This window comes from Tachysurus vachellii, chromosome 5 (assembly GCF_030014155.1).
Source record: "Tachysurus vachellii isolate PV-2020 chromosome 5, HZAU_Pvac_v1, whole genome shotgun sequence".
NCBI lineage: Eukaryota > Metazoa > Chordata > Actinopteri > Siluriformes > Bagridae > Tachysurus > Tachysurus vachellii.
This window is the reverse complement of record NC_083464.1, coordinates 23,970,160-23,995,005: the sequence shown is the minus strand read 5'-3', so window position 1 is coordinate 23,995,005 and position 24,846 is coordinate 23,970,160. Positions and strand designations below refer to the sequence as shown.

Sequence of the window (24,846 nt, the reverse complement as noted above, 5' to 3'; positions counted from 1 at the left end):
GAGATTGTACATTTGTACTATACTATGAGGGTAAAGTTTAGATGAAAAGTAAAGTAATATATTTTAAATTGAAAACATAATGTGAATTATTGTGCTCTCCTACCTACATCTGGAATGAAATTACATGGCACAAAATATTTGGATACACCTACATTTTGGAGATTTGATGAGCATTATCAATGTTGGGTACTGACATGAGGTGAGGAGGCCAGGAATTTCAATTCGTGCCAAAGGTGTTCAATGAGGTTAAATTCTTCGCAACCAACTTTATCAAAGCGTTTGCTCAGGGGCGTTGTTATGCTGGAACAGGGTCGTGCCTTAGTGTTCCGGTGACGCGAAATCATGATGTTAAAACACACAAAGACAATCTACATAATCATTTAGCACCAACTACCACGTACATATCCACATACGTTTGGTCACATAGTGTAAACAATATATAACAGAGCTGAATTTAAGGAGCTGAGTTCACTGACAATTTCTGTATGACTGTCTAACTCAACTCTAGACCTGTATTTCTCACGCTGCAAAAACACAATTACAACAATGAGACAAACAGTAAATTTTTATTTACATCAATCTTTGACATTCCAGATTGTAGAGTAAAAAAACATTTATAAGAACATACTTATCTGACACTTACAGAACAGGAGAACGGAACTTGTAAAATCGGGCTAAGCAGCACAAGCACTCCTCACCTTTCTCCATTATGCATTACCTCATCACAGTGACTGAGGTAAGTGCTTGCATCTGTTAAGACATTTTCACTTGTGGTCTTGGCTTCCTGTTCACATCCATGCTTGTAACGTAAAAGTTCCTTTCAAGGAACATGCCCCAAAACTATATTATCCTGAACAAAATGTAGTCTGCACATATCCTGCATACATTTTTTTGTTTTGTGGAGCGACATGGGTCACTAGCATAATACTGCGTTTCACAGTCACATTCAACTTCAGTTCTGGTATCTTCAGTCTCTCAGAAATCGAAGATGAATTTTAATCCCAACCTGACATTCATCCGAAATTCAAACCGGATGCTAACCTGAAACACCCTGTTATTTAAAAACTCCAGGCTCCTTTTTATCCATTATGATCAACACTAATTAGCAGTGTGAGGCAGTTTCCCCACGATTACCTTGTCGATCAAATCAATTCTTAATTCCTATTCTGCCCTCACTCTTAAGCGTCCCACAGAAATGTTCTCAGACTCTAATGGACTGTTCGTGTTTGTTCACACAAGCTGCAGGTTGTCCAGAGTGATGGTGTCCATGTTAATCCCACCTTCCAGCGCAGTGTGGTAAAGTTCTATAGCCTCTGCCAGATCTCCACTTGTCTCGATGATTGCTATTGCTTCTCCAAATTCATTACACATAATGGTGGGAGTGCCTTGAGCCTGACAAACCAAGAGTGGCAAAGACAAGAAGTGAGAGAGTATTACTAGATGGTGACTCCAAAATCTGAGTGTATCAATTGACTCGTCAATTAACATAAAGTTAGATAAAACCCTACTGGTTACCTACCTGTTCCAGACCAGAAGTCTGGATCTGTATGACTTGAGGTTGCCCCAGTGGGACACCCTGTTGACAAAGGCTCACATCTGAGGCATTCACCACAGCAAGTGTTGAAAGGCTGCTCTCCATGGTGGTCTCTTGTTTGGCATCTTTGCCCTGCTCTATTTCTTCTTGTGGTTTGTTGTGAGTCTTTCGGTGGTTCCTCAGGTTGGAGATGGTCTTGAAGGTCTTTCCGCATTCTGCACAAGTATGCGGCCTTTCCCCAGTGTGCGTCCTTCTGTGCTCAACCAGATGCATGCTCTGCACGAAACCTTTGTTGCAGAACTCGCAGCGAAACGGACGCTCACCAGAGTGCGTGCGCAGATGCTCACGCAGGTGGGTGTTCTGCCTGAAACGTTTGCCACAGACAGCACAAGGATACGGCCTCTCTCCGGTGTGAACGCGCTGGTGCAACGTGACGCTTGATGCTGAAACAAACAACTTCCCACACACGGGGCATGGGTGTAATTTTCCAGAGACTGAGCTGGAGCCACGTGGGCGGCCCGGTCCCAGTCCATGGCTCAATTGATGGAGGCGCAGGTTAGCAGCTGAGTTTAGGCGCTTCCCACAAATGGTGCAGTCCAAATTTGGCTTTGTGACTATCGAAGCAACCTGATCTACAACCTCAGTAGATACTTTAGGACCTGATTCATTAGTAACGTCTGTAAAAGTGTCCGTCAAGTTGGGGTGCTCTGCTAGGCAATGCAAATCCCTTTGCTTCTTTCGTAAGAACCCTTCTGGGCAATGCGGGCAGGGGTATGGCGCTGGTGCTCCTGGATGGTGAAGGAATCTATGTGCTACAAGCTTTGCCGGCCGGATGAATGTGGCTGAGCAGTCCGGGCAAGCTGAGGGAGTGGGGTTACTGTGGAGCAGGCGGTGCTGGTGCAGGTTAGAGGACTGTGTGAAAGCCCTGTGGCATACATCACAACGGTATGGCCGCACCCCCGTATGAGTCAGGCCGTGTCGAGTCAGGTTGGCCAGTAAAGAGAAGGTCTTGCCGCACACACTGCACTGGAACGGCCGCTCACCCGTGTGGGTGCGCAGGTGGTTCCGCAGATGGATCTGCTTCTTGAAAGGCTTTCCGCATACGTTGCACTTGAAGCGGCGCTCGCTGGAATGTGCTGTTCGGCGGTGACTTAACAAACGGATTTGGGAAGTGAAGGTTTTTTTGCAGGTAGAGCAAGGGAACTTTATATCGTCCTCCGTAATGGGAGCCTGCCATTTATCAGAATCCTCCATAACCTCCAGGTTGACATTGTTGTCTGGATTTGCCTGGTGCTTTTGTGCTTCTTCTGTACTAGGATCCTTAAAATCCATTCCATTTTCTGCTGTTACTGCAGCCTGAGAGAGAGAAGCTGCGGCTTCCAATATACTCTCACCCGTGTCCATTTCAGCACTTACAGGAGCCATAAGTACTGCCTGTTTCTGTTTTCTCCAAACAGCCTCTCGTTCTCTTGCCCTTTGCATAATAGACAGAGGCATCTGCTGAGTCAGAGTAACCTGTAAAGAAGAAGACACAAAAGTTTAATATATGTTATATACAGGGCCATAACGGCTGGAGATCGTAATAGTATGAAACATTGTGTTAGGAGCATTACTGTGGAGGCAGAGCTGACTGGTTCACGGTTAGTATGAGTGCGGCGATGGTAAAGAAACTTGGTCATATTGGTGAAGGTTTTGGCACAGAAAGGGCACCTGTGGAGAGGCTCAGATGTATGGGACTTCCTAGGAAATAAACACAGAAGAGACATTTGTTACAAGGCTCTGGTGACATTTTATTCAATGGTAATATATCTGTATGTAGCTACAAAGCACTTCTCGTTTCTATACCTGTGTATGATGAGGGTCATTTCTGTAGTGAAGCTATGTCCACAGTCCACACACAGAAAGCGGGCCTCCCCGGAGTGTGTGCGCATGTGTGTATGCAGTGATCCCACCTTCTTGAACACCTTGTCACATTCAGGGCATTCGTGTGTTCCCTGCTCATGCACTCGGAGATGCGCCGCCAGCCGATTGGCTGTGGTGAAAGTTCTCTGGCACTCTTCACATTGCAGGTTGGCCGACGAAATTGACGAATTCACTCCGAGACTTGCCAATCGGGCCGTGTAGGTACGCCTTCCGCCCTGGCCTTTCCCCTGCTCTGCCTTACTCCCCGCCTCTCTCATGTCTTTCCGTCCTTCATCTTCCTTCGCTCTAGCACCGTCGTCGTAGCCCAACATGACCCCAGCACCCCCACTCTCTTTGTCCTGAGCTAGAAAGTGCTCTCCCTGGTGGTGGAGAAAATCTTCTGGCGTGCTGAAAAGCAGGTTGCATTCTGAGCATTCGTACGGATGAATGATCAACACCTCTTCGTCTGTGTGCTTCCCGAAGTCTGAATGCTCAACAGCAGGGAGAAGATTGAGCGTTGTAATGCCGTTCTCAAGCCTGATTGGCTCGGAGGGGAGAAGTGGAGGAAGGAGCTTGGCTTTGCGAATGGTTGTTGAGGCGGAGCCATCTGCAATGGCTTGGGCAGAGCAGAACTGGAGACGGAACATGGCAGAAGTGGAACCAGGCAGGGACTGGGTGCTTTGAAGAAGAGTAGCTCGGGGTAGAGGAGTAGGCTTGGGCTGAGACTGCTGCTCTCGAAGAGCCTGGTGAAGAAAACAGACAAACTCCAGAACTGCATAACACCCAGTCTACTATGAAATAAAGTTAACTAGACCTGAGTTACAATGGGATTTTTGCAATGGGAATCCCTTCAAATAGATGGCAAAATGCCTTTCCAATCGTCTAAGTATTATCAGCTCTTTACAGTAGAATACATATCTCATATGCCCCTTTTCCACCAAAAAGAACCGGGTGCTGGTTCAGAGCTAGCACTGGTGCTGATTCAAAGTTGGTTCCACTGGCGAACCTTCTAAGAACCGGTTTGCCTTTCCACCGGCTAGAGAGCCATCACAGAGCCGAGTCTGACGTCACTGTATATGTGTCACGTGTCCCAGCAACGTTAGCGCAGCAGCGGCAAACACAAACACATCAACAATGGCGGATGTTGCTTTACTGTTAATGCTCATGGCTTTGCAAACCTACATTAGCATCCAAACGCGGCGAATCCAATGTGTACGTGCAGCTCCATGTAATTTGTATAAATGGGGGTTGTAATCGAGAAAGTACATAACGTTATTTTATCATTAACACAGAAAAAAGTTAGCCTTAGCATGTAGCTACCTACTATCATGTGTGCTGATAATGTATCATATTGCGGTAAAGTAAAAGTGTATTAAACATTAGTATACTTAAGGTATATTATCAAATGGGCTAACAGTAGCCCCGCCCACAGCCCCTGATGCAAGCGGTTCTTAAGTCTTAAGAACCTACTACTACTGATACTTAAGAACCACTTTTCCTGGTTCAGAGCCGGTGCTTTGGCTGTCGAAAAAGAAAGAACTGGTTCTAAATTAGACTCTAGCTCCGAACCAGCACCCAAACTGCCTCGGTGGAAAAGGGGCAATATACAGTGTTATCTAGTATTAATTGATCAGTAGGCACCTGAGCTAATGTTAGGATCTCTCCGGCTCGCTGTTCATCTAGCACCAAATTTTGCACTTTGGCCACAGGGGTGACTGAACCATCTGGCTGTAGAACATAATCCTGAAAAAAAAAAATTAATAATACAGGATCTTTTACAATGACATTTTTTCTAAATTAACATTGTGTCTTTTAATCCCACTCCTGTATAAATCTGTCAGAATTTGCCAGATCAATACTAATCCCACCACTAATGCGGTTATTATTTTTATTTGCAACTACACAAATTTGGGTGGTTCTAGTTCCCAAAATTTTAATAAATAACTAACTTAAATCACTATGACTCTGACCAATTAGAGCACAGCAATTTCAACAACAAAAAAATCAAACGCTTTTTGCTGTGATACTTCTGCGATGTGTGGAAAGGCTTCCTGTTAGAGCATAGCATAGCGATTTTTCTATTTAGACAGCAGAATCATACTTATACTCACAGTGTCAGACATGTCGCTGTGTGTGCTGATCTTGTGCGTCTGCCTGTGTGCCATCCACAATTCAGCCGTATCGAAGAGGGCCAGACACTCCAGGCACTGGTAATGGATCGGAACCGCTGCAACTGCAGCATCGGTTTCTGCCACCTCACAAAGCTCTGTCAGGTAATAATATACATATGTATCCACTTAAACACTACACCAAAAATCATACCTCTAATCTAATAAGTCCTCCATAAAGAATACACGTAAACAAGGATCGCTCATACGCACCATGTTCAGCACCCAGGCCTGCCTCCCTCATGTGCAGCTCTTGATGGAGCAGCAGTTCGTCTGAGTTTCTGAGAAGAGCACCGCATTCAAGACACTGGTACTGACTGTCCCTGGTGTCCTCATTGCTAGAAATGGCCACCAGGTCTTCTAATTCTGCACCAGTGTGCACCTGTTGGTGTATCAACACCTCCTCCAGAGTATTGAAGAGCTGCTGACACTCGCTGCACATGTACTGATGCTCCACATACTCTTCCTGCTGCTCACTCATGATCAGCGTTAGCTATTGTTTTAATGTCTCTTTGTCTATAACTCTGTTTGGGACAGGCGTGCGTGAGCTGGTTACTATAACAAGGAACTGTATCCTGCCAGTGTGTGGTTAGTTTCACTGAGGAATTCAGGAAGTCATAGAAAGATTTTTAGAGTGGTTTGGTATCCGAAAAGGCTCCACAGCAGCATGTCGACTGGGCAATCTGAAACAAACAAATGCACATGACATCTATTATAATTCATAATTATCTAGCCTGTGTGGAGCAAAACCAAGGTGGGGGAAATTTTGATGGTTTCGATTAGATGGTAAATACTTAATTTCTGTTAATATATTTGAATTAAGCTGTTATGTTTAACATTTCTCTACCAGATGAACCTGGCAAATTCATTGTGCTGCATCATCACTGTGAAGTAGTAGTGGCTGGAGGGATGTGGGGATGTGTTACACAGAGGATGGGAAAGTTGACTGATGCAACACAAATCAGGGACCTGAACAGAAAACAAAAAATGGTCTTAAATTCTGCAGTCATTACTCCTAATTTATTTAAGTTACTCTAAGGATTCAATTTATGTCTCAGCTGATACAACAAAAAAAAGAGCACCCTGACTTGCAGATTATTCTTTATAATTACTTTATTATTATTATTATTATTATTATTATTATTTAATTGGGATGGAATTCGGATTTGGCTTTCTGTGACACTACTGGTCTATTTTCCTATAGGACAGACCTTAGTACTACTTGCTTCCTCTCTTATCTCAAGAAAGTGATGCAGCAGCGCTTTAGTTATTCTACTTCTCACAGGTCAAACAGATAAAAAGGTCCACAGCTGCACAAATTCATGCTACCACCACCAGGAATACCACCGATCTTGTCAACACAAACATCATTAAAAATCTAGTCAGGTTTTAATAACATAAGGACCATTATTCCTTATAGGTTTTCTATTGCTTTACGGCCCCATGTGATGTTGACGTGGCACTCAACTGCTAACAGGGACCATCGAAAAAAATACATCATCCAACAAACACAAACATACGTTTATGCATTTTAATGTGCTTCTGATATTCAGTATTATATTAAAAATGCACCCAGCTAGAGATCTTTGTATTTTTCCTTTCATTATTCCACTGTGCATTACTACAGTTCAACATATGTTTATCAGCTCTTCTCATGCAGTAGGACAGATATGATGCACTGGTATTGTTTTCACAGTGACACGTGAGATCATGTTCCCATGTGACTGGGAACATCTGAGGTGGGTTCAGGTCTGTTACTGAACACTTATTACAACTGTGTGTCATCCATTCTGAGCTGTCTGGACTCTTTCTAAACAGCAGTTTTTAGGCGTATTTATCTATAAGACTGACTGAGCTAAACACTGGGATGATGATCCGTGCCATGTACAAGAACTAAACACTCAATGATGTTAGTTCGGCAATCACGTGACTACAACGATGACTCGAGTTAGCGTCAAAACGGCACACGCGAAACGCGAGAGTTAAACTAATTCGACGTGTTGGTGAAACGCGGCATTATGCGCACGTCTGACGCAGCCATGACGGACACGAACAGTTGCTTTAAAGTGTTATTTAACCGTATTAACTGTGTATGTAGGACCCGGTTTAGGCCCCGCTTGCTGTCACGTTGACGTGGTTTTGGCTCACGGCGAGCGTTTGGCGGCGCTCTCTTTTATTCCCCGCACTCTTGTCCGAGCGCCCCGCGGTGTCCGCGGCTCTGTTAAGCCGCAGCGCGGCGGTCTTTAGGCGGCGCTCTTCACTTTTCCCCGCAGGTCAGTCGCGCACAGGCGAGGCCTTCTTTCCTCTCCGCGCTAAAACAAATCTCTCTTACCTCCTCTCTCGTGTTACCGCCTGCACAATCCCTCATGTTGTAGCCTCTCCAGGACCCGCAGGACCGTTAGAGCCTCTTCGAAGCGAATTTAGAAATCAACACGAACAATTTACGACCCGTGTCAACAATTTCGGTGCTTTATATAAACGCCGGGATTGAGGCTTGTATCTTTTTTACCCCCCTTAGCCGTTGTCTTCGCAGTGTGTGCATGCTGGACCGCCCTTCGCGTCACGTGCGGTCTTTCGAAGGCGCTGATTGGACGTAGAAGCCGTCACTCAAAACAAACAAATAAATAAATAAATACAATTCTGCACCAACGCTGTCTTTCATAGTTTATTAACGAATAAACGTTCCATTTCAGAGCTATGTATGGAATTTACCATTTTTTTTAAAATTCTAGTTAGATATGAATAGGACGTTTCTTAGGAAAGCATTGATGATGTTTATGTCAGTGTTTGGATTAAAAAAAAGAAGCTTAAATGGCCACAATATATGATGTTCCCTCGTGTCTGTTTGATATGACCGACAGTGAAAAATCCCCTGAATGCATTGTGAATATTACACTTAGGCTTGGAGTTTTTATACCCCATCACAGTCCTGACTGATTTTCAGTTTGCGCAGATTGTTGTGATTGTCTACAGATTAATAAGCAACGTGAAATTCATTTTTGTGCATTAATTCATGATAAAAAAAAATTAATAATGATTTCACCCGATTGTCAAATTCGACGGTGTTCATTCAATACGTGCAAAATTTTAGGTGTACAGTTTTAAGCGTACACGCGTTTTTTTTAGCTTACCGAATTGAACTACATTACCCATAATCCTATGCGGCTAGCACGTTCCTGTACGTCAGGTCGGACCACACAACCGAACAGGGGGAAGAAAGAGAAGACGGATCTACAGCCCCGCTGATATACCATTCAAGCAGTCTTTATTACTTTATTCTAGTTATTGTGGTTTAAATCGACATAGCAATCAATCGCCTGGCCCTAGTTTGTCGACACACTTTCCCCCTGCCCCTGCACACTCACCGAAAAGAAAATGAGCGGCAGCGGGCGGCCCAGGACCAGCTCGTTTGCCGAACCGCCGGGGGCTCCGGGAGCAGCTGCTGCCGCTGCCGGAAGCGCCGTTGCCGGTGGAAGCGCTTCAGGAAAGTCCGGGGCTGCTCAGGCCTCTGGCGCTACTTCGACTGGCTTTGGAAACTTGAAGCTCGGCAGTAAGTATTATTTTACTGACACGACCGATTAAGCGCTGCTCCGGCGCATATAAACGTCTACGACTATTGGTCAGTTCATAATTATTGCTCTAATACGAAAGATTTGCGCGGTTCCGTAAAATCAGCGCTAACCTACTTTAGGTTGCTAACGATAGCCTGGTTGCTAAGCTAGCATTAGCTAGCCTTGTTTTTGTTAACGGGGAATATGGGACCAAGCTGCTGTGACTGTATGCTAACTCATGAAATATCGAGGAGGGCAGAGAAGGTGAAGAGCAAACCGGCCCTGCCGTGAAAAAAAAGGGTTAAAGAAAGTGTTTGGCAGAAACCCGTTAACGAAATACAAATGCAATTCTTCTCGATGGATCATTTAGAATAAAGCTCAGCTAATTAACTAGCTTTGTTGGACCGGTGGTCTGCGAACATCACTCAAAAACAGCACCGGACTCATTTTTCTTGATACACCGACTAGGCTGTAATAATTTGAGCACTGTGGATGGATGTCTGATGTGGTCCTAATAAAACTAACGTGTGCTGCTATAGACGCATACGGTATAACTGGTTATAACGCTGCTATAGTATGACCAGTGACATACTGTAATCAGAAGGAGGTTCACGGTGTAAATATGACATTTCTGATCAATGTTATTAGTACAACCCGCAGTACGACCTTGTTCTCAAGCTAAGCTGTGCATTTCAATTGACACTCGAGTCAAAATTGGCATTTCAAAGCTTTTTGGAGCTGTCACTTGGTGTTAAATGCACCAATCCTTTTTTGAGTGATTTTTAATTTTATAGTCACGTCCATGAAAAGTAAATTGTTTCTGTACTATTCTTGTTTGTCCAATCAAATCCTCCCAATTTTGTATATGCTCCGCCCTCATGGGCGAGGTCTTGCTCTACAGTAGTAGCTCCATAAAACCTTTTTTAATTGTGTTTCTATACACACACACACACACACACACACACACACACACACACACACACACACACTGTGCTCTTATCCCCTGGTGGAGAAAAATGGTTGGAGTTGATTAATTTAGAAGAGGGTGGAGTTTGTGCATGTTAGCAGTTATGTGACACTTTACAGTGAAGTTTTTCTAGCTTGGGGCTGTTCCATGCTGGGGTCTTGCTACCGCAGACTGAGAAAGCAATTCTATCAGGGATTTACTTTTATTAGTAAGAATATCAATCTAAGCTAACCCTATAGCTTTAAGCTTACAGTTTAGACACACGCTGGTCACCATCAGTGTCACTAACACTTACCTTCCATTCAAACATGTATCGCTTTTTGTAAACACACTCTCGACTCTAGGGTATCATCAAGCAGCATTTTGATATCCTTCCTGGTTGAAAAAAAGGCTCGCACTTCTAGGCTCTTTGTGTTTCTCTTTATTTAGCTACTACATTACGCTGATGGTTTTGAATGGGCCTGGGGTGCGTCATGGCGTATCCCAACTTCTATTGGCTGTTGTTTAAGTCCGTCAAATACTTCACTATGTTCTCTCACACACTTCCTGTTTCAGAAGGAAGCATGTCATGCGAACTTGACCTTTCTTTGCTTTTTTGCACTGAAATGCATTATAATTTTTCCTCCCACCAGCATGTAGTAACTGTCTTAACATAATACACACATTTTGTGCACTGCTCTAATTGCATTTATTGTAAGCTGGAACTATTTTATGTTTTATAAACCCATACAGTGTTATTTGATCCTCCTATTGCATTTAAACGCTTTCTTTGTAGCGGAGTGGAGTGTGAGGAGAGTAACTCATGCAGTCAATGTGGCGTAATATGTTAAGTGGATTAACAAATGTATAGGGAGATGTTTCGCGGGCTTGTTTTTTGGGCTGTTTATCCTTTGATGCAGAATGCATGTTAATGCGACTTCAGCATTCATTTCCCCCGTTGCAGTCGAAATTTGGGGATCTTTAACCCTCTTAGCTCGAACAACAACATTTCTGTGCACCTCTGTGGTGATGGCTTGTGTATTGTGAGCTGTTCGTGGACGTTGCTTTTCTTTTCCTTCCCCCCCCCCCCCTTCAATGTCTGTGCCCTTTGCAGATGCTCCTGTATTTTCAGCCATGTTTAATATTCTGTCTTCTGTGACGAGTAAGAGCAGCGTTGAGACACAGCCAGTGGAAATCAGATTCTGAGAGGAAATCAGATTCATCTGTTTTCAAGTGCAGCAGATTCCTGAATCCAGTTCTATCGCCCGACTATTTGTGTTGGAGTGCAAGCTCAATATGTAAGCACAATAATAATGCCTCTGTAAGAAATGATCTCACACGGCAAACCCCAAAAATGTCACGTGATTCCTGCCGGCACACAGTATTTAAAAAAGGACAAACCTTCGCAACCGTCCCTATCTTTCCTCCTTGTTCATTTTTTCCATGCTAAGGCAACCTTTTGCTCTTCACAGTCTTGCATGAGACAGCTTTTCATGAGAAAGCAGGATTTGGGGATCAGGAGCCCTGCGTCTGGAATCTGTCCTGGTTGAAAGGTTGTGTCGTGTGAGTGCCTTGTATAGCGCGCACACCTCTGCGTCCACAAAACAGCACACTGACTGCAAGTGACAAATGTCATGTAGCGTGGGCAGAACAGCGAGTCTGAGAGTTTAAAAAGGCATGTAGTCAACACTAGACTTTATAAAGAAGAGTCACTGCAAATCCATACAAAACTCTGATCACCTTTATCCTGTGATGAAACATCACAATCCTGATGTGGGTGGTTCCTCTTCCAGGACAACAATGTCTTCATCTGCAGGCTTTAACATGGATGAAAATGATGTGAAGCAGAGTTCTGAGAATATTAAACAGCTATGGGACTGATGGCACTCTTCATCATCATCATCAAGACATCAATTTAAGGAATAGCTGTTGTATGCATGTTCCAGCACCTTACTAAGGCACTTTGTTCAAATATTTTTCCTTTAATTTTCACTCATTCACTCATTTTCACGATTTTTTTTTTTTTTTTTTTTTTTTTTTTATCGAGTCAGTTGTACATGAGATACATTTAGGGATGATCAGGATTTTTGATGACAAATATGCTTAATTGTGTAAATGGCAGTGATTCATCAGACCTCTTACAGAACACCCATTAGAAAGGTTTAATGGTCAAGACACACAGCGATTGCTTCGTAGGCTGTGATGTATTATAAAGAATATCTTTATGCTAGTCAGGCTCGCTGGCTGACAAAATGCTTCACTGCTTTATATTCCAATGGGATGCATGGCTGTAGGTTTAATGGCGGCAACTCGGAGACCTCTGGATTCAAAGCTACGATGACAGAACATAATATATTAAATTCCCTCACATCCCCTATGTCCACTTCAGTGTATGACAGAACACTTCACATCATACCGGGAAAATACGCCAACTACCTTTTATATGGTCTGACAGAGCTATGTTTTGCTCGCTGTTCTCCTTCTATTGTGTACTTCTCCGTTTATTCTGCCATATAAATTACTCCTATATATATATATATATATATATAATATGAACTGCTAAGCGCTACATGCTTTTATTTATCCTATTCTGTGAAAAGGCTGTGTTTTTAGTGTGCTGTCCAAATCGCTGCCCATATTTTGATCTCCACATTTCCCATGTCTGTGTTGTAGGTGTAAATAAGTGCGAAAAATTGCTTTGGCTTTTGCGTGCAATATTTTTTTTTCTCTCTTCTTTTTCCTCTTCTCACCATCACCCCTACAGGGTGGGCTGACAGAAAGGATTGCAGATATACACCCCTCAGAAGATTTAGGTTCAATTCCCAGCAGTGCCATGTGTCGGCACGTCCCCGAGGGCATAATTGGCTGCATACTCAAAGGCTCCTCTCTTTTGCTGTTGTTATGCAACATGCCAACTGGCTAGGCAACCAGAAGCTGTGGTGTGCTTAGTGTACTGCTGTGACTTGTTTAGGTGCTCAGCCACACTGCATGACCAGTAAAGGCGTCATGCCGCTTCTTAATCTATGCCACTCGTCTATAGATTAGGCTCGTTCGATATTGTTTTGCCCCTGCTAATGGTGGCCGTCAATTTGGAGCCACCTAAAAAAACGACGAGAATTTCCACCATTTCAGGTATAGGGAGGGTTGAGGAGGGTATAATTATGTTGCCAGCTGTGCAGTCAGGAACTGCAGCACTCGTGAAAGCTCAGCTGGATGGTGGAGGCTTGCGCAGTTGTGCAGTAGTGTGCAGAGAACCCACTTTTTAAAGAATTATATCTAGATGATTGTCTAAAGTCCATGTGTCGACATTTTCACCGTATGGAATTAACTTTTGCAGAAAGCAAGAAGACCAAATTCTACATGTCTAGTTTTATTGTTAAGAAATAAAAACTGCCGTTTGCTCTTGTGCTATAACCTCCACTTTCCCTGGAAGGTTTTTCACTTGATTTTGGCGCATGGCTGTGGGGATTCGTGCTCGTTCAGCTTCAACAGCTTCAGACATTGATGTTGAGTGCGGAGGTCTGGGGTTTAGTCAGACATCTCAAAGGTGTTCAGTGAGGTTAAGGTCTTTGGTTCTGTGCAGGCCTCTCAAGTTCTTCAGCTCCAACATGGCACACCATGTCTTTATAGACCTCACTTTCTGCTCAGGGGCAGTGTCATGCTGGTTCGGGCCTCTTAGTTCCAGTGAAGGGAAACTGCAATACAGCAAACAAAGACATTCTGTACAAGTGTGTGCTTTGGCAACAGTTTGGGGAAGACCCACATACGGGTGTGATGGTCAGGAGTCCAGAAAATGGATTCTATCATATCATTGCGGTACAGTCTGACGTTAAATTGTGGGGCTCCTGCACAAAATGCATAAAGACTGACAGGCCTGGTAATGTAATATAATCAGAATAAACATGACTGGGCATTGTGGCAGCGTAACGTCGTCCAGGGATGATGATATTGTTACGTCACACAAGCCTAGCGTAGACAATGTAGTCTGTTAATCTAATAGGGATTCGAGGAAGGACCAGGCTCTCACATGATAGCACGAACAATGGCTTCTAACTAGAGAATCAAGGCTTGCAGAGATTCTCCTGAGTCTTTGAAAGACTGAGTGAAACCAGGCATCATAATCGATACACATACATTACTGATCTTGACTTAAAAGCCCTTGTTACAGGAAGCGACCATCTGCATAAAAAGCAGCCACAAAGGAATGAGTTGTAAATTAGAAATGTACTGCAGAACGCATCCTCCGTCTGTCACGTCAAAGTAGCAGTGCTGGTCCAGGATCCTCACCGCCAGCTAGGAGAGACTGACCCAGAAACCAGCCTCTGAGGTTATCTCAGATGCTTTGTGTGCGAATCCCAGCCCTGGATTCTCTCCTCCTATGTTTACACGCAGAAGGGTGTGTTCCTGCTGCGGCAGCGATAAGTCATGCACCTTGCTCCATGGTACCGGGTATTAACAGATACTGGAACTAAGCGTGTTGCATGGGGAGCTGCATGTGGCAGTATTACGATGCAAAGACTCGGTTTGTCATGGCGTTCAAGTCAAAACTCCAACATTCATGCCAGCGAGCGGGGGCATACGGTCAGACATGAAGCTTGCGTGATCAAACAAAAAACATTTCCCATTCTATTTAGTACAGTTGTGTTAAAAGTCTTAAACCTCAATGGACCCAAAGCAGGTACTTCAAGTTTGCAGAATATTAGAAACTAGAAGCAGCAACACATTGCATCCAGACCACTTTATTTTTTATTTTATTACATGGCATCATATTTACCATGTCTGCTCAGAACCCACACAACTTACAGTTTCTGTTATTCTGACAATTAAAACTTTTGCTGAGCTTTTTTTTTAAGATTTTTATTTCAGTAAAACATCCACCATCTTCTAATGTTGGTTAATAATTAATATGCGAGAAAACTACGAATTAAATCACACTAGATCGTAACCAGCAATTGCCTTTTGCAAGACGTCCGTTTAGTCCGACCATCATCGCGAGACTAATTCAAGTGGCTTGTTGCACAGCTCGAGTGTGAAAGCAGTGAACATATAGATAACTAGCTTAGAAATCTAGAAGAAAAATAGTCATTTATTCATTTATTTTTATCCGTAGCCTGAAAAAAAAGAAGCCATGTTAATTTTGTGCAGCTCAAGCTCAAACCAAGACACGTTTTGTGTGGTTAAAGTGCGGACGCTGCCCGAGCCGTCACTCTCTGCTTGCGCTTGTTCAATAGGAAGTGTTTACCTGAATGTACGCTCCCCTAACAATACATGGTTCAAGAATTTGTGTGGCTCATCCCAGACGTGTCCTATTATATCGCCCCGAAATGATCAATAATCCCCACAAGAAGGTGTCGTAATAGTGTGGCTGTGGTGCATCCACTGCATTAAGATTTTTTTTTAGCTAGTACAGTATCATTGTGCACAATTCAACAAAACTCAGCTAGCAACGACGGCATCCCTCAGCTAATATAGTCATTGTGTCAGATATGAGAAACTGGGATTTTGTTAACCAAAGACACGGAGCATTTTGAGATGCACAAGCTTGTGGACACATGCTCGTACACATATCGTGCTGAAAATGAAAGATCACAAGACAATAGAGACCATTCTGAATCCACGGCATCACACTCAATGACATCCATCATAGAATCAGCTCAAAATGATCTGATCCATCACTACAGCGAACGAGTCGGCTGTCCTTGCTGCAGCGTATAACTCTGTTTTATGTTCTCTACGTGCTCTAGGGGACAGTGGGAAGGTGACCACAGTGGTAGCCACACCTGGACAAGGTCCAGATCGCCCACAGGAAGTGTCCTACACAGACATTAAAGTGATCGGAAATGGCTCATTTGGAGTGGTGTATCAGGCCCGGCTCAGCGACAGCCAGGAGATGGTGGCAATCAAGAAGGTGCTGCAGGACAAGCGGTTTAAGGTAAGAATAATGTCGAGTACGTGTGCGTCGACCTGGGACACCCTTCATACGGTTATGATGTGTCTTTTCTCTTAGGAACGTAAAGTAGAGCCAGTTTTGGAACGCGGTTGAAATGTTCTGTAATCGATGTTCCACATACACTCCCAGATAACCGAGACTGATATAAGCCCTAAATCAAAATCTCTGCCTGTTTAACTGTCGTCTTTATATCATGTCATATACTACAGGTTTTCCAAAACAGAAATCTGTTTTTCTTTTCTAGTTACTTCAATTAGGTGTAAACTAAGGGCCTTTTTACACCTGGTCACTTCATGTGTTTTCTCTGATTCGGTAGCTATCTGATTTGTTAAAACTATTCCATTTACATTAGGCCACATAGATGCGTCTTGGAGAATTGGATATCGATCCGATCTTTCTACTCCCGCCCCAAAATGCAAATATATTTTACCTCATTTCCGGGGTAATTGAAGTGGAACACGCTTTGGTGTGCAATCAAAAAGAAGACGAAAAAACTTGTTACGACGGTTATGCTACAAAAAACAGCATTTACTGTTTGTTTCTGGCGCAATGCACGACTCGTGAGTCACTTGCGAGTGACGTACTTCCGTTTGGGAGGAGTATAGCGCTGACGTATGAGGCTTGAACAACCACATTCATTTACACCTGTCCAGTTTCATCTGAAATGCGTCCCAGACCACCTCCTGAAGTGGTTTGAACAATCGGATTTATATCCGTCTCGAAAACGTTTCGGAGGACATTTAGACCTGGTCTTTTTGCGATCGGATAGCTATCGGATCACAGAAAATGCATGAAGTGACCAGGTGTAAAAAGCCCCTAAGTCATTTTATATCAAAATTGCATTTGAAGATTTCAAACCAATTCCTCTACGTTTGTAGCTCGAACTACGAATGTTAAAAAAAGTAACATTTAATGCCACATTTTTAAAAAATGATTTGAAAATTTTCCGTGGGAAATAATCACTGAGACCCTCATCACTCTCATTAGGACTGTTTTGTTGGATAAATCTCTTGTTAGTAATAAATTCTTTTCATTAGGTGATTATTTGAAATAATGCTTTACGGTAGGGTTTTTTATTTTTTGCTGCAGACAGCCAGAGCAAGGTGATAAATCATCCTTAAATTTCATTTTATCCTTGTTCATATTGTCTTAAATGAAAAATGCCCAAGTATATTGTCAGAAAATTTCTGTCACACATTTCGATGTTTTGTGAATTTAACTCCAGTAACGTCTGACAGGTTTTCACAGAGCGCCACATATACTTTTAATAAAAGCAATACTAATCATCTTTAACGACTACTGACAAACTAACGGTAGGATCATCTCAAAATTGTAGTCTTGTGTTGTGTGTAACGACTTGCTGAACCTCAGGGTTGGTGATTTTGAGTAGATTTACGGTTCTACATTGATACCAGATGAAGTAGGGTTACACCAGTACCACTGTGTCTCCGCTGATAATGACGTCCTAATCGTATATATGGCAGGCTTTTGAGAACCTTTTCCTGTCTTGTATAACATTTTAAAAGCTCAACAAGTCATATTGGGTCAAATAGGAATTTAAGTAATGGGGACAGTACATTTATTTATTTATTTATTTATTTTTTACCTGCTTTTAACAACATAACTCAGTTTAATGTTGACTGGCAGCTGATATTTTGATATTCCTCAGTTGATTTTTAAAAGCACCTCTTCAATAAAGCATGAACCTCTTCCGCTCTCTCTCTCTCTCCCCCTCTTTCCCTCTCTCTCTTTCTCCCTCTCTCCCACTCTCTCTCTCTCTCTCTCGCTATCTCTCGTTACAGAACCGAGAACTACAGATTATGCGCAAACTGGACCACTGCAACATTGTTAGGCTACGCTACTTCTTCTATTCCAGTGGAGAGAAGGTATCTAAGCTTTCAGAAAATGCTGCGCACTCTGTCTCAGTTTGTAACCGTCCATTTGATTATTTGTTTTTTATTAGATTTTTTTTATTTTATTTCATTTTCATTCGGACGTTTTATTCTATTTTAAAATGCAGATAATGTTACTTTGCTTCCACGGTTATAATTTTCTTTGTAGTTGGAGGTGAGAGATCATGATTTCCGTTTTGTAATAAAACATTATCTATTTTTTTTTTCTCCTTTTCCTCTATCAATCTATTTCTATATATAGAAAGATGAAGTGTATTTGAATCTGGTACTGGATTATGTACCCGAGACTGTGTACAGAGTTGCACGCCACTTCAACAAGGCCAAGACCACCATACCCATCATCTACGTCAAAGTAAGTCCCAGCGTACCCCTGGACTTCATGGACCTTGGGGGGGGTGAGAGGAGGACCTTTTGTAAATATTTCCCCATGTCATCCATTCCTCCCAAGGATCCCATCATGCATCGTGAAAACTTATTTATAGAAGTTACTGGCTTCTGTATAATGAATGACCCCAGTCTACATGATTATAAAGCTACAAATAAATAAATGTGTCATCTGCCAGAAGGGTTCTTCACACTGGTGAGTTTAATAGCAAGTATCAGCTGAACCGCATAGTAAAAGATTAAAATAGCACGTGCGGTGTTAAACTTTCCCACCCCGGTTGCTAGGTAACTGAAGTAAAATCAATCTGTTATTAAAACATACTCGTTAATGGCTCGTCAAAACTGCTTGGATGTAAATCAGGCAGGCAGTGTTCACTTCATCAAGTGGCGAGTAGATCCTGCAAAGCAGATAGAAGTAATGAAAAATCTCTCTGTGTCTCTCGCTCTCTCAGGTGTATATGTATCAGTTATTCCGCAGTTTGGCATATATCCATTCCCAAGGCGTCTGCCACAGAGACATCAAACCACAAAACCTGCTAGTGGACCCCGACACTGCTGTTCTCAAGCTGTGTGATTTTGGAAGGTTTGTAACTTTTATTTTCTACACATCAGAATAATCAGACTGCTGGAACGTTTGAATAGTTGCCCCCATGCCAAGCATTTTTTTGTGTGACATGAATGCTATTTTTTTTTCTGCTTTTTTTTTTTTTTTTTTGCCCATTTTTTTTTTCTGCATGTGAAAATCTCTGTCACGTCTTTTTGCAGCGCAAAGCAGTTAGTTCGTGGCGAGCCCAACGTTTCGTACATCTGCTCACGGTATTACCGCGCCCCAGAACTCATCTTCGGAGCCACAGATTACACCTCCAACATTGATATCTGGTCAGCTGGCTGTGTTTTGGCAGAGTTACTGCTGGGGCAGCCCATTTTCCCCGGTGACAGCGGAGTTGACCAGCTAGTTGAAATCATTAAGGTGAGAAAGGATATATGAGCACAATGAACAAGGGGGTTAAGGGACTTTTTTTCATAGTGTTTCTTCCTTTGATTTTGTATGGGTCAGTGTAAACTCATGCCTTTTATTCAAAACAATCCTCTTCTCTAACTGCAGGTTTTGGGCACGCCAACAAGAGAACAGATCCGGGAAATGAATCCCAACTATACGGAGTTCAAATTCCCTCAGATCAAAGCGCATCCCTGGACTAAGGTACCAGCTCCACACTACGGAGTCAGAACGCCTTTTACAATGCGTTTATTATGAGAGGAAAGACCCAATTTTATTATCTTTCTTCGTGTACTTTTCCCCCTTTCCATCAGTGAGTGGAATTTGCTTTACTAAAACAGGATGGAAATAACCATAGGGACTTTTATATTTAGTAACAAGTTGGAAGTGATCTCCAAACATGATGAGTGGAGGAGAAGGTACAATCTGTCAAAAATAATACATCTAAAGCCCTATTCGGACGGGACTAGTTTTCCAAACGACGTTTGAGGTAGAATTTTTTTCAGCCGACATCTGTCATTTCATGTATGGATTCGGACGGGACTAACATCTCTGTGTTTATTACGGAGGTAGGAGTGTCTGTGTTTTACATGTGGGCGTTGCACGAGACCACATGTCCAGGATGCGTGGATTGCGTATGGTCACATGACCGATCAATAAACTTGAATACTGGTGCGCTAGGGTTAATATGGTAGTTCACGTTGATAAAAACAGACAAGAAAACGCGTTTTGGAAAAAACATTTCCGGCAATCACAGACATTCGCATTCAGACAGGATTAGATTTCTCAGAGGAGCCCCGATTTTGCTGAAAAACAGTAGGTAATTTGCTCTGGAATTTTTACACAGGTCGTGTGAGAAAAAGACAGACATGGCAGATTCGGACGGGATTAAAATCACAAAGTACGTCTGTGAAACTGAAATTTCTCTAACGACCCCCTGTAAAACTAGTCCCGTCCGAATAGTGCTTAATACTCCATACCACTGTTGTAATCATGCCTGCTCGCCTCTCAACAGCAGTGGTGCAGTCATATCCAGAGAGACTTTTATAGTTTTAATGCTGGAAAATTTACTGACAAACTGTGTTGTATCTTGAATATGATGTGTTATTGAGTGGGCTGGTTACATTCTCTTTTTTTATTTATTTTATTTTATTTTTTCGACTAGCTGGCTATAACTCATTTACCTGAAAATAGGAAAGCACTCAAGAGGAAGTAGGTTGTCTGACTGATGAGGAAGCTTATTTTAGTGAGTTAGCTAGTATAAAGGCTTCTGTTTTGTCTGCCGTATACTTGTATAGCTTCCTTTTCTGCGGGACACGTTGTGCAAAGTACTACATTGTTTGTTCACCTTCAGTGTTTACCTCTTTATATTTACCACACTGGACTAATATTAGATGTCTTCCATGATCAACGCAATATATTTAAATGGAAAGCGAATGTAATTATAGGATTGTTAGTGTTTCCAGTGATTGAGATCTATTTACATAAGTCATGCTAAGGACCGTTTTGGCATGGCGCTATAAAAATGGAGAATCAAGCCCAAGATCTATATGTCTGAGATTCAACACTGCACTAAAGAATAATATATGATTCCTTTAGGTCTGAATAAATGCTTTTCTTTTCCACTGCAGTATAGGAAGTACAGTGTGTGCACGCACTGCCTAGGAGAGGTCACTGGCACTATTGTACCACGAGCAAACTATCACAATGTATTTTGTAGGTAAAGGAAACCGAAGGCTTGCTTACTTCCTAGGTGTTCCATGTGCTGGATTTTAAAGTGGTGATTTTTAGCTGTTATGAAACTGTGCATCTGTAACTCCTGGAATTGACCATGTACTCACGCAAATGAAACTAATTTGAGAAGATGCACAAATATTCAGCCCTTTCACTTTAACACAGACCTAAGGAGCTAGTTTGCCCTAAGAGAAAATGAAAGGATAACATTAAATCCCTGGTAATAATTTTGTCACACACTGAGTATGAGCCAATAACTACCTGCAAATGCAGTGATGGCACTATACATATAGAAAGTGATGCTCGTTCATATAACTACAGTCTCCCTTTTCTGTGTTCAGGTGTTTAAACCCAGGACGCCCCAAGAGGCCATTTCTCTGTGCTCTCGTTTGCTGGAATACACACCTGTGACACGTCTCTCTCCGCTGGAGGCCTGTGCTCACGCGTTCTTCGACGAGTTGCGCCAGCCCAACGCTCGCCTACCCAGCGGCCGAGAGCTACCCATGCTCTTCAACTTCAGCCCTGTGGGTCAGTGAAATATACAAACTTTTAACATAATAGAGTTAGTAGAGCTTCTGGCTGAATTCAGTTAACGTTAATTAGCAATAATACATTGAATACAAGCTGACATATTGTGACTTTGAATTTGTAGCATTATTTTAAAAAAAAGCGCTCTGTTAGGAGATATTGGAACAAGACTTGGCACTTTGTAGGCAATACATTTGTCACCAAAGCACGGGGTCTTTAGGAGCATCTTGCAGTTTCTCAGTAATATAACAAGCTGTTTTTATTTAATGCTTAAAAGTTCTTTAGTAGTACAATGTCACCTTTCATACCAGACCACATTATGCCACATTACATTTTTTATTGAGAAAAGAAGTTAATTATGTTGTAAATTTGTTACAAACTTAACAAGAACGTACTAAACAAGGTTTTCATGCAGAATCACGTGGAGTCAAAAGGTGAAGTTATGAGCCAGTGCTGACAATTAGGTTTTGCACTCCAGCCCCTTACTTGTCTATTTCTTATAACTTTCACAGCTTTTTTAAATGAAAAAATACAACTGCCTGGCATTTGTGACCTGCAGCACTAAGAATAGTGTGTAAAAGCTTCTGGAATACAAGTTACACAGATACAAATTGGGTAAAAAATAAAAAGGGCTGATTGAGGTGAAAATAAGTCCTTTCATCTTTTTTTTTGTGGCTGACAGACTGGCCTGAAGACTCCTCATTCTTTAAACATAACTTCCTTCCTTCTGCTGCAGATAATAACTTCACCAGAAGCTAGAGATAATTATAAGAAGCTAATTATGAAAATACAATCTGTCCTCAAGCCAGAAAGCCTGAAACTTTACAGTGAAAACCTGGATTTGTTTACTTTAAATAGCATGTTTTTTTTCCTTACGCTGTGTTGGCTAGTTTTAGTCATGCCAGACTTTAAAGTGTGTGTGTGTGTCGGTGTGTGTGTTTCCCTCTCCTCACAGAGCTGTCTATCCAGCCACAGTTGAACCCCACTCTCATTCCTCCTCATGCTCGGTCGCAGACGACGCCCGTTTCTCACGGTACACGGCTCTCACCATACCTCTGGGTTCTAATAAGCCTGTTTGTGTGCATGAATGCTTTAGGTTTGCGTGTGCATGAATGTGTGTGCAAGCATGCATATTTGTGTGAATAAGCGTGTTTTTTATGCTCATGTGTAACGAATGCTCTCCGTGCTTGCAGAAGGCAGCATGTCGGACAGCTCAGCCCAGTCCAGCTCTGCACCGGGAGCCCTGAGCAACAGCTCCTGAGCATTACCTCCGAGTTACTTCACCGTTCTCCCTCATCTTCTCCTCCTCCTGTCACCTGTCCTTCGTTCCAGCCTTTCCGAAGCTCCAGAGCCCGAATCTGTTTCGCGCCGATGGCGATCCCCTTCGTTACACATTTAGCATTCTTCAGGAGAACGTGATTTTTATTTTTTTTTTGTCTGTTTTGTTCATTTCAGGTAGACTTTGTCCTTGATGAGGTTTGCAACTGTGTGATTTAAAGGTAAAGAATGGTTTGTTGAGGCGATTCTGACCTCTAGTGGCAGGAGGAGATAAGTAGATTTATTCCCCCTCCCCTTTGCTGTCTGCTCTGTGTCTGTGGAGGTCCAACCTTTTTATTAAGTTTTAAACAGAACTACACCTCATAGAGCCACAACATGCAGGTGTATTCTATTATTTTAGTTTGCTCTTAAAGTGTAATAAATTTTAGCTGTTTTTTTTTGTTTTTTTTTTTTCTTTTTTTTTTCCTTTCTTAAACAAGACCATGTTCTAGATATGAGTGTGGAAGTGTTTTTATGGAGCACCTTGTATAAGTTGCGGTCTTGTCTCCTTTGCCCCAAAATCTGTTTAGGGAAAGGACAAGATTGCATGTTTTGTTTTTTTTACCCTAGGTGAACACAAGCTCAGCCACTTTTTTGTCATCGATTGGTTAAAGTTGAAATGGCTCCACGTAGAGCTTTTCTTAAGTACCAAATCCTGTCAGAGTTAAACATGCTGGTGTAGGGTCAGACTTTTCTTGTACATCCTCGTGAATGTTAGTGATAGGGATGGAGAGGGCTGATCCTACAGCAGTATTGTTACTTATAGCCCTTTATAATTACTGTATATTTTTTTTTTTTTTTTTTTTTTTTTTTCTTTTCTATTCCTCCAAGGATAAGCGTGAAGTCCTTGAACGCATAAAAAAAAAAAAAAAAAAAAAAATGTAAGCACGCACACATTATTGTTTTGGTGCCCCGGCAATATCCTATCCTACAGTTCTATAGGAGTTTAGATCAGACAATGATTGTGTGTGTGTGCGTGTGTTTCAGTAGAGTTAGAACATTTGAATATTTAAATGGCTGCTGATCTGTGACGAATCTATATCATTGTAAGTATCATAGAGCCCCACACTCATGCGCACACACACACTCGTGTCCCTCCACTCCCACCTGGAGCCATCCATCTGTCCCCCTCCATCTCCTCTTCTCCCTTCTCTCACTGCTGATATGTAAATATCATGTACCTTTTACTTTTTGTTATTTTTGTTATCATTGTAATTCTGTTCTTATAACTTGATTTTTATTTCTAGTGGAGTAGTGCTGGTTCACGTAGTGGCCAGCCTTCACTCTGTCTCCTCGTCTGTCTTTCCGTCTTTCTTTCTCACAGTGCTCTCATTTGTACATAGCATTTCAACTTCTCCCTCCTCACCCCTGTCAAGGGAGGAGGGGGGGGAATGGAACAAAACTGAGTCTCAATCTCTCTCTTTTTCTCCTTCCCTCTGTCGCTCTCTCTCACCCTCTCTCTCCCGCAGTCCTTGTTCATGTCCTTCCTTCCTCATAAATGTTATTTTGAATATTTTATTTATTGTACTGCAGACAGTGTTTTTTTGTTGTTTTTTTTTTTTTTTTCTTTTCTTTTTTCTTTTTTTTTTTTTTAATGATCTGATGGGGTAGAGACTTGTGCGTGACCTGTCATTAGAACAACATTCATATCCTAAACTTGATATTATCTTGGAATGTGTTCGAGAAAATGAACATATTGTCTGGAACATTTCTGTGAGCGTCATGATGATGAATGTTCCTAAACGTGCAGGCACACAGATGTGCACGAATGCTAGATAAACGTGGACTGCTTAGCCCATTCAGGACATCCAGTGAATGGGTTAAGTGAGGGAGAGGGAGAGAGACTGTTTTTGTTTGTTGGTATAAATAAGCTCATTAATAAAGTGATGAAAAGTGTCTCTGCCAGTGATTCTTCTCATGCA

The 24,846-nt window shown here is 42.3% G+C and overlaps 2 protein-coding genes across 5 annotated transcripts; one reads left to right on the top strand and one right to left on the bottom strand.

The window, feature by feature from the left end:
• Positions 1-545: 545 nt before the first annotated feature.
• Positions 546-8,160, bottom strand: znf526 (zinc finger protein 526). 3 transcript variants are annotated; one of them, XM_060870671.1, is made up of 9 exons: positions 7,937-8,160; positions 6,452-6,573; positions 5,818-6,287; positions 5,548-5,702; positions 5,078-5,179; positions 3,380-4,179; positions 3,148-3,274; positions 1,520-3,049; positions 546-1,392 (listed from the first exon to the last, which is right to left on the bottom strand). In XM_060870671.1, the coding sequence occupies exons 3-9, from the start codon at positions 6,083-6,085 to the stop codon at positions 1,231-1,233; spliced, it is 3,144 nt and encodes a 1,047-aa protein (XP_060726654.1). In that variant the 5' UTR covers positions 6,086-6,287; positions 6,452-6,573; positions 7,937-8,160; the 3' UTR covers positions 546-1,230. The 3 variants fall into 3 exon arrangements, with proteins under 3 accessions (XP_060726654.1, XP_060726655.1, XP_060726653.1); XM_060870672.1 differs by having other exon boundaries at positions 6,461-6,573; XM_060870670.1 differs by lacking the exon at positions 6,452-6,573.
• A 621-nt stretch (positions 8,161-8,781) lies between these two features.
• On the top strand, positions 8,782-24,833 carry gsk3ab (glycogen synthase kinase 3 alpha b). 2 transcript variants are annotated; one of them, XM_060870669.1, is made up of 10 exons: positions 8,782-9,154; positions 15,846-16,033; positions 17,854-17,937; positions 18,206-18,316; positions 18,801-18,931; positions 19,114-19,318; positions 19,454-19,549; positions 21,421-21,607; positions 22,563-22,640; positions 22,801-24,833. In XM_060870669.1, the coding sequence occupies exons 1-10, from the start codon at positions 8,980-8,982 to the stop codon at positions 22,866-22,868; spliced, it is 1,323 nt and encodes a 440-aa protein (XP_060726652.1). In that variant the 5' UTR covers positions 8,782-8,979; the 3' UTR covers positions 22,869-24,833. The 2 variants fall into 2 exon arrangements, with proteins under 2 accessions (XP_060726652.1, XP_060726651.1); XM_060870668.1 differs by having other exon boundaries at positions 8,824-9,154; positions 22,804-24,833.
• The last annotated feature ends 13 nt before the right edge of the window (positions 24,834-24,846 follow it).